At 26.9% G+C, this 10,863-nt stretch overlaps 1 protein-coding gene across 1 annotated transcript; it reads right to left on the bottom strand.

Moving 5' to 3' along the window:
* Positions 1-264: 264 nt before the first annotated feature.
* Positions 265-2,390, bottom strand: LOC130941039 (NAC domain-containing protein 35). Its single transcript, XM_057869398.1, has 3 exons — positions 1,816-2,390; positions 1,460-1,728; positions 265-1,232 (listed from the first exon to the last, which is right to left on the bottom strand). Exons 1-3 carry the CDS (start codon positions 2,108-2,110, stop codon positions 606-608), a joined length of 1,191 nt encoding a protein of 396 aa, XP_057725381.1. The 5' UTR covers positions 2,111-2,390; the 3' UTR covers positions 265-605.
* Positions 2,391-10,863: the final 8,473 nt, after the last annotated feature.

The following is a 10,863-nucleotide window of genomic DNA, read 5'->3' as shown; positions in this document are numbered from 1 at the left end:
TCATGGGTAATGGTAAGACTAATACCAATTTATTCGTTTTCCTACTACTCTTTAGCATTTTCCTTTCTCTCTATCTCTAAATATTTCTTTTAATTCTCAAATCAGAACATGCAGACATATATTATGATGTCTGAATTCTTAAAAAAACACAAATTAAATGAAGCTATAGCCCCCATTTTAGATGAAATTAAACTACAAGCTAAGCAAATTACAAAATAAAAGATGCCGTACCCTTTCTATCCCAACTCGATTCAAATGGAGAATTGAAATTGTGTAAACAATAATAGAAACTGGCGTACTTAAAACTAATTAATTAAAACCCTAACATATACAGTACTAGTAGCAGGCACTACAATCATCAACATAATATCCATAGATAGATATATTGAAATGTGATGAATAAGAGTCATACAATGATTATGTTATTGGAATCAATCTAAGAGATAGCTAGCATGCATCGCAGCAGAAGATGAATTACTGCTGGGAACATATATAGAGAGTTGATAGCAGGATGGAAATTAGGACAGATAATTGTCTCTATATGTATGTGCAGTTCATAATATATAAATAAATATAATAATAATATTGCATGATGATTATTATTATTACTTGAAGGACATGTTGCTGTACTGCCGCTGGTTGGCCTCCGGGAGTGGATTCCACTCCCACAGGCGGTCAGAGAAGGCGGTTGCAAGCGGAGAAGGAGTGTTATTCAGAGACATTATTGCAGGAGGAGTTTGCTGCTGCTGCTGCTGTTGTTGTTGTTGTTGTTGATGCATTAAGAGGTGATGATGATGATTGGGATTATTATTGTTACTACTGCTACTGCTGCTGTTGTAGTACTGGTGTTGATAGCTTACAAGTCTGTTGAGATCATCCATCATGGTGGTGGTTCCTGAAGAAGGGCCAGCATGGTGCTGCTGCTGCTGCATGAGGACGAAGGCGGCTTCGTCGTCCAAGGGAAGAAGCAGCGGTGGGAGTCCCATGGAAGGAGCACGATAAGCATTTGTGTTGTGTTTGGAGAGGGCGAGAGCGGTGGTTACATCATCACCACGATTATCAGAAGCTCCGTCGGCAAATCCCATGTTGAGTTGATCGTTGTGGTGCTGCTGCTTGTTCTTCTGATGATCAACAGTTCTTGAAGATGGAGCCCTCGTTGGCAGACACCGCGGCAACGATGGATGATCTTCAACTCCAGCTCTTTTGTAAACCCGGCACAGCGATATCTCCGCCTGCAAAAATTTAATTCAAATTTCAAATTTGATGCATGGAGATGGTGTAGTCGTCATAATTACTAGCGGTGCTAACTTTAATATTCTGCCAACTCTCGTATTTATTCCTACCACCATTTAATTAATAACCATGATTCCATTCCCTACTTGCTATAGCTTCGTTCATTTCTTGGATCTTTGAAGAACATATAGATATATAAAGATAGGATGGATCGAAAAGGAAGTACCTTTTGGTATCGTTCAGTTTCGTGTTGGGGCAAACGGTACTCGTTCATAATCCAACTTGTACGGATGCCTTTAGGAGCTTTCCCAGAGTAGAAAACTAGGGTTTTCTTCAGCCCGATGGACCTGAAATTCTCCGTCCTTATCATCCTATCTGCTCCCGTTGCCTTCCAATAACCCGACGTCGTCACTCGATTCGGACGATCTCCGTTTCTGTATTTTCTGTCTCGAGGCACATAGAAATACCATTCCTTCTCTCCTATCGCCGCCAAAGCTGCCAATTAAGGCAAAATTGTAAAGAAAGAACATATTTATAAAGAATTGAATTGAATTGCGTGAAGAAAAGGGAAGCTAGGTATACCAGGAAGCTCCCAAGGGTCATAGCGATAAAGATCAAGGAAAGTAATGAGCTCAACGTTGAAACGTTTGCCCTCCACCTTACGGCGAAGGTAGAACTCCACCAGCTCTTCTTCTGTCGGGTGAAAACGAAACCCCGGCATCACCATGTCATGCTCGTGATCATCATCCTCTTGCTTCCCGTTCCCGTTCAGGTTGTCGTTCGTGGTGGAGGCCGCCGTCGTCGTCCCCCCGTCCTCGTGGCTGTGGCTGTGACTCAGACTCATCGTCGGAGATGAATTCGGCGCTGCAATTGCCATCCAACACTGATAATAATACTATATCTAGCTATCGTAGTAGTAACTAGTGCTTCGAGTTTGGACCCCCTTTAATTTCTCTCTCTGTCTTTATACTTAGAGAGTGTAATAGTTGTACGAATTGGGTGGTGCAGTGGTGTTAGGCAGAGATAAGAGATTGATGGTTAAAATGTAGAAATTGAAGAAATTAAACTGAGGGTTTGAGGCAGAGTAGTTAATATATAAAAAAGAGGAGAAAATGGGGCGTGTGTTTTAAATAGGTGTTGAGAAAAAAAAGAGGAGAGAGAGGATGGGAGTTAATAGAAAGATCTACATAGCTTTCAGGCCCTACATGGGGATGAGGGTAGTATGCTTGCCCTAAGAGTGTTTTTAAGATCAGAAAATGACATCTCAAGAACAAGACAGGGTGGCTACAGCCCCAGAGCGGTGCCGTTGGACCTTTCTTCCACCATACATACATATTCAACTATTTTCACTATTTTTATTTTTCTTATTCACCTAAACCATACACTCGTGCCTCTTTTACCCCACACAAAAATTATACCTTTTTATTACATATTCAAACACTCGTGTGCTCTTTCTTAGCTTCCTTAGCTTCCTCTCCCTTTTTATTTTTCAATTTCACTAACACTATATATAAATACTACTCTTTTTATTTATTTTTCTATTTTGTAAGGTTAGGCCTAGCTAGTTTAGCATTATTTTAACCAAAACTAACTTCTAATGAAATATTAATTAATTCTTAGCTCACGAAGTTGACATTAGATATAAATGCCACACATACATGAGGTAAACATTGAGGAAAAAAAAGTAAAATTGGTGAATTCGTGATTTCTCCCTATGCGACTGTTTTGTTCTTTTATATATTAATCGTATCATTAGGTTCATAAACTTGTTGGACTTTTGTATGATCCAGGAAAATTGTTTTAGTATCGTTAGTGTGTCAATTAGGTTTAACCTTTAAATCTTTAATTTTGTATGTATATGTATGTACTCCACCAGTTCACATGCAGTACATGAATCTTTTTTAATCCGAGACTCATTCCATGTCATATATTTACCAATGCTTCAAATTATTGGACTTCTTATTTTATTATTTTCATCAAATTAATCCAATAGTGACTTATGAGAGAGCTAATATATACTGTGTCGATGGCTTTATTTTTTTACTTAAGTATCATAAACATTATTTTATATATTAATCTTATAATTAGTCTCATCAATCATGCCGAACTATCACAATGTTCGCATCGGTACTAATTTGTTTAGTTGCTTATTCTGTCTTATTATTCTTTCTCAAGTTTTATTTTTTCTACCAGCTACCAGAGTTAGAGAGTGCAATTTTTCTACTTTAATTAGTAGACATTAACGGCCTGATATTTATGAAAATGGCGCAATATGCATTATAGGTGTCTATTAATGAACGCGCTAATAACTACAATCTACGAGATTTATAAGGTTAATTACTTGTTGAAAACTAAATATAGTTAATTTCATTTAAAATTGATAGTTGAAGAATTATTAAATGATAATTTAGTTAAATTTATCTATCTCATTTAAGGATCATCATTTATCAACTTCATATAAAATTAACTGCATTTGAATTTCTATCTAATTACTGAAAGTTTAATATCAAAATTCCTCTAAAAGATATCAAGTATTATCTTCTGTTTTCGTTGTCATTTTTTATTTTTATTTATAATTGTAAGGACATCACATTATTTTCACTTTGTGTTATAATTTGTAAAGCATAATAATAATAATACACTAAAAATATTTTCTATTGGTAAACAAAAAAGTAAACCCTAAGATTAATTTACATCCTAATTACTCCCCTTTTTTTCACAATTTCTCTTAAGCTTTGGCCCCTTAAGAAGTCTTGGATGTGACGGTTTTGGGAATATGTGCAAGCTAGTTGTAAGTTGTAACAACAAAACAAATAGCAAAAGATAAGCTAGCGTTGACAATTTGACATCTTCTTGGTACAATGTATGCTATAACCAGCTCTAATGTAACGGAAGATAAAAAGTAAAGTATGTAATTAATCTAGCTTAGTGACTCCAGCTCAGTTATGTGGTCACCAATTAGGATAGGTTAATTAAACTGTTAAGTACTCTTAAAGTTGTGAGATAGATTCTTTTTCACCTTAATTTCTGATGTTAGATTAAATCCCTTCAAATGTAGAAAAAAACAATTCTCTTTTAAATCTAATCTTTGCCTAAACATAAAAATACGTGTCAGTTTATTTATTATGGTTATTTTGGTCTAATAACTAACTTTTTGCTTGTTAGTTTGAAATACTGAATTATACGTAATATCAATTTTGACATGTGAATAAATTAAAAACTCCTTATATATATATATATATATATATATATATATATATATATATAGGAATTCAGTTTTCTTTTTTTATTTAAAGCATGTCTCTCATTAAAATTAACATTTTCTTTGAGAAAATTGAAGATTTGATTGATTATTTTCTTTTCTTTTCTTTTAACGCTTGATATATTAAATGTATTAAAAAGATAAAAGAGAAAAAAAATCATTTTTTAATTAAAATAGTAGCACCGGTTACTTGTTGGTACCTTGATCCTTCTTCTAAATATATACCCTAATTAATCTCATGTAATTTAAATTGATCTCTTTACATACAATTTTTAATAGAAATCATCACGACTGATTGGTGTTATAAATTAATAAGCATAGTATTTTTATTTCTTTATTTATTTCGGCAGATGCATAGAGAATAAAGAGATATATGTGCTTAATTCCCCGGATAAGAATTGTGTAATAATAATTAAAGCTTCTTAATTATTTGGAAATTAAATTATATATCTATAATTAAATAATACAAAAAGAAAAAAAAATAAAAACTTTAATATCTAATTGGTTTTACTTATGTTCATTAAATATCAGAGCAAGTTTAAAATATATATATATATATATATATATATATATATATATATATATATATAAAGATTAAAAAATATTTGGGTTCAAAGTTTAGAAACTATAAGTAGTTATAACTTACTTTTTTAAATTTATATTTGTATTTTTTAATTATGAATGAAATAAATACATAATATTAAATATAATAAGCCGTAATGATAAATATTACATATATAAAATTATAGATATTAAATTAAATAAAATAATTATAAATAATTGGTTTTTAGTATTATTCTATAAAATAGTGTTTTTTTTTTTAATTATATACATTCCAACAAAATTTGGTTTGTGTGGTAAAAGTAAAACAATAATGGAAAAGCGAAGTGACTTAATTTAAGTCAAATAAAGCAAGAATTTTAGTTATTATTAATTTTTTTTATTATATGCTGCCAAACAACAAAGCATGTGTGTAATAAAATAAATAAATGAATAAAAAGGCATAAACATATATATAGAGGAAGATAGAGAGGAAAATGAGGCATCCAGATGTAATAAGAAAAATAGAAGGGAGGTGAGTGGGGCTGGCGGGAAAGAGAGTTTCTGGCAGATATATGGATATATGTTGGGAATGGATTGGTTACTCCCATCCATCGTACAGCTGAATATAATCTTAATATTTTTGTCTCTCTCTCTCTCAACATAAATATATAAATAAATAAAATTTGTGTATTTTTGTGGATGAGTACAGTCAAGAGAAACCCGTGACCACTATCTTCTCTTCTGCTCATGACAATAACGACTCACTTTCTTGTCATTTTTTTTTTATTTTTTCCTTCATATCATTTTCAAAATTTTCTTTACTATCATCTATGCTATACAGAATGTCATTACTTGATGGTCATGAAAATTAATTTAATTTCCAATCTTATCATTATTCAAGTTTTTATATTTCGTTCTCTATGTAATATTAACTTGTACTTTTATTATGTTAAAATACGGTAATTTTGATATTTACGTATAAATATGAGACACGTGTCTTTAAAATTGATACTATATACTAAATTTAGACTCGTTATTATTCATATACTTAATTAATGTTAGTGTGTCAATAAGTTATAACTCAAATAGTGTAATCTCTTTATACTTAATTAAGAAGTTGTGAGTTTGAGTCTCCTATCTTTAGTAAAAAAAAAAAAATTAACGCTACAGCATTAGAATTGCAAATTTAAAGCTAACTAAAAAAATAATTTTATAATTAATAAATTAATTAACGTTAACTAATTTAAACCTAATTTCATATACTTAATTATACTAAAAAAATGCTATAATATCATAATAGTGTTGCGTTATTAGAATTGCCATATAGTGGCACAATTCTTTTTCAAATTATGTTAAATATATATTAAAATTGATTATTATTATAAAATACATATTGAAATATAAAATAAAAAATAATTTTTTTTAAAAAATGCTAAAATAATATTTTTATTTATAAAATATATATATTTTTTATAATTTTAAAAAAAAAATTTCTTTAATCTATTTTAAATTTTTTATATTAACTAATAATATCAAATTTATCCATTTTTAAGAAAAATAATTTTTTTACAAAATTATCCTTAGCAAAAATTTGTTTTGTGATTAAGTTTTGTTTATCAAAATTTTCTTTAACAAATTATTTTTTAAATTATATTTTTATCAAAATATCCTTCAAAAATTTTTTAATGATTAAATTTTTTTTACTAAAATACCCTTCAATAATATTTTAGTTATTAAATTATGTTTTTATCAAAAAAAAATTTAATAATTTTTTTGTATCTTACTATTAATTTTATGATATTAATACAAATTATTTTAATATTAAATTAAAAAATATTTTCTATGATATTAATAATAAAATATAAAAAAATTTTAAACCAAACTTGTAAAATAATGTTAATAATATGCATTGATAATTTGATATCGTAAGATTAACCATAAAATATAAAAATAAAATTGTTAAAAATATTTTGGTAAAATTACAATTTAATAATTAAAAAATTATTTAAGAGTATCTGATCTTAGTAAAATAATAATTTAATTATTAAAAAAATATTTTGATGGATATTTTGATAAGAATATAATTTATTCACTAAAAAAATAATTTATTAAAAGATATTTTAATAAATAAAATTTAATTACAAAAAAAAATAAATATTTTTTTTAAAAATAGATAAAAATAATATTAGTTAACACAAAAATTTTAAAATATATTAAAAATAAATTTTTTAAAAATTATAAAAAAGTGTATATTTTATAAATAAAAAAATATTATTTTAATATTTAAAAAAAAGTAAAATTTTTTTTATAGAATAATGTAAACTATTCATATATTTATAAATATATGATGACTGATTTTAATATACGAATAATATTTTTTATTTTTTTCTTTTTTTTCTACCTTTTTTATTTGATTTTTTAATTTAATTTTTTTCCTTATTTTTTTTTCTCTTTTTCCTTTTACTCCCTCTTCTCTATATATATATATATATATATATATATATATATATATATATATATATATATATATATATATATATATATATATATATATATATATATACTTCTTTCTTCTTTTTCTTCTATATACTTTTATTTTCTTCCTCTTTTCCACTCCAACCCTATATCATCATTTCTTTTACCTTTTTTGTTATACTTTTAGGATTCTATTATTTTAATTTTCTTATTTGCTTTTAATAACGGCTTAGTTTTATTATTAATTCTAAATGTATAATTTGGGGAATCTTAATGTGTAATTTTGAAAATATAGATGTGTAGTTGTCAAAATTTTGGACATGTATTTTTAAAATTTTAGATGTGTAGTTTAAGAATTTGGAGGTGTCAATTTTGGTTTTGATTGTGTAATTTTGAAAATTTGCATGCTCAAGTTTTGAGATATAGATGTATAGTTTTGTGAATTTTCATATGTAACTTCTAATTTCAAATATGTAATCTTTGGATATCAAATGTGTATGTAGCTTTGGATTGTTCGTGGAATTTTTGAATTTTAAAAGTAAATTTTCGAATTCTGAATGTATATAATTTTTTGATAAAAATTCTGTAACTTGAAGTCACAACACCATAACAATTGGCAAATTTTTATTATTCGACCATTACTACTATAATACACCAAAAAAAATATTTACCTCCATCGATTATTTTGTACTACTACATGATTTTTTTTTGTCTTCTAATGGAGTTTATAGCAATAATAATAACAGTTCCAAAAACTTCATTATTTTTTTCAAAACATGATTTTTTTTAGAAAATATGGATAACTAATTTTTAATTAGCTAATGTTGCTCATTTTTTTAAATTCTAAAATACTTATTTTTGGATAATTTAAAATTTATAATTTAATAATTTTAAAAAATTAATTGATATTGACTGAAAAAGGTTATCTTTTTAATATTATTTTTTATTAAATTATAATTATAAAACGTATATAAAACCAACTACTAGTCAATTAATATTAATTAATTTTTTATTACAATTTTTTTAGTCCTACTTTTTAGAATGCTCAGGATTAAAATGTAGAGGTTAAAATTTAATATTTAAAATTTAAATAAAATTAATTTAAAAAAAGCTGTTGTTATTAGCTGAAATAAAAACTAATTATCTAATTTAACTCTAAATTAAAATTAAATAAAATTGGAGGTGCATATATATATATATGACGGAGATAATGGTCAATTGGTCATGGTGAGATATACATACTCATGTCATGATCGAGCAGTATATATGTATGTATGTGAATGGCTGTATCTGGTATCCGTCCAAATACACATGAATCTACGTACGGCTGAAATTTCTTGTCTTGTAAAAGCCAATGCGTGTCGTATTATAATGACAAATACATCCATCTCCAACCTCTAATTTCTTAGATATATATGTATGTTTCCAAACCTAAGATAGGGTTAAAACTAGTAATAAAAAGAAAACTATAATGTATTCCAGACCCATCTTTATTTTGACTTAACTAAAGCGCCAGCAAATTAAAGAATCTCCCTAGCTATCTAGACGATTCAAATAATAATCAATTATTAATTAATTCAATAAAATTAACAAAAAAGGAGAATTTTCAAAGTATATGACAAATTAAACCACTCTGCTTTGTTTTTCAATAGAGTTGGCTAAGCTAGCGCGTTTTAGAAGTAGCTTAGCGCCAGCAATGTTCTAATTGTGGAGCTTTAAATTAAGTGAAATATATAGGAGACTATTTCGATAAAAATATTAAAAATGTCTTTTGTTTTTAAAGATGTTTGTATGTGTTATGATATTATTGGACATTTTTATTAAACTGGTTAATAATTTATTTTTTAATTAATCAGAACAAAATCAGTTTATTATAGTAACAATAATAAACCCAATTATTCGCACTATAATTATTAGACCCGATTTGATCCGATCGATTTACACAATCTAAACAATCTAAACCGAATCGTTTAAAGTTTTTGATAAAAAGACAAATATATTCTAGATTTTTATTTAAAAAAACAAAAATAAATTATGATACAGTAGGTTATGTAAATTGGTCAGTTCGACCGGATTTGATAACAATTGAATTTATTGTTATTGTTATAAAAAATTGATTTTATTTTAGTTTGTTAAGAAATTCAAAAATAATCGGTTCATTAATATTTCCAATAATAATGTGACACATAAGTGTCTTTAAAAAAGGACGCGTCTTTATGGAAGTATCCTCCAAATATATATGGTACGCGTACTTTTATCATCTAAATATTTAAAATTCAATTATTGTTATTTTTAAAAGAAAAGAATAATTTAACCAATTTTGGTTGATTATCATATTTAGGTATATATTTCAGTTAGCTGTTGTACTCAAACAAGATTGGATGACGCAACTTAGAAACTTCAATTCAACCAATTATTGTTTATATAATAATGAATATATTTGAATAAATCACGCCACCAGATATATATATTGACTTCTCTAATTGTAAATGTATTTTTTTAATGAGGTAATAATTTAAAAAGATTAATTAAGCATATTGTATTATTCTCTGGAAAGTTAGAAAGGAGCTATCATTTTCAATATGGACGACCATTTCTTCTGTATGACTAATTCTGGACTTCATTTCGAGTACAAACGATTCTTTGGTACATATCAAACAGTAGTTGTAGTTATAAAAATGCATATAGATACAATGCAGTCGTAATATTATATTGTCTTCAGAGGTAATAATTTAAAAAGATTAATTAAGCATATTGTATTATTCTCTGGAAAGTTAGAAAGGAGCTATCATTTTCAATATGGACCGACCATTTCTTCTGTATATGACTAATTCTGACTTCATTTTCGAGTTACAAACGATTCTTTGGTACATATCAAACAGTAGTTGTAGTTATAAAAATGCATATAGATACATATGCAGTCGTAAATATTATATTGTCTTCAACCGCATGATGGACGGAAATATACTTGTTCTCATTCTAAAGATTTTTCAATTGACAACTAGCAGTAGTGATGATCCTTTATTTGGATTTATAAGCAATGCATGAATTTGAAATATTAATTACTCAATATTAAGGGAAAAATGTTCGAGGACTAACAAAATTTGTTTTTAGCCTGTATTTTTAGTTATTAATTCAATTTTTTTAGTCTAATAATTTAATAACATATTTTTTTAAATATTAATAATTTATTACTGACAAAAAATAATAATTTTTGTTAGTTCTCTATATTTTTTATATTAAAATATTACTCTATATATATATATATATATATATATATATATGGTGGTTATGAGATAAATGAAATGTGTGGCTTGTTAACAATGACGTTATTGATATCTAAGTCATTT

Source organism: Arachis stenosperma, chromosome 1 (genome assembly GCF_014773155.1).
Source record: "Arachis stenosperma cultivar V10309 chromosome 1, arast.V10309.gnm1.PFL2, whole genome shotgun sequence".
Classification (NCBI taxonomy): domain Eukaryota; kingdom Viridiplantae; phylum Streptophyta; class Magnoliopsida; order Fabales; family Fabaceae; genus Arachis; species Arachis stenosperma.
This window is presented reverse-complemented; position numbering and strand designations above follow the sequence as displayed.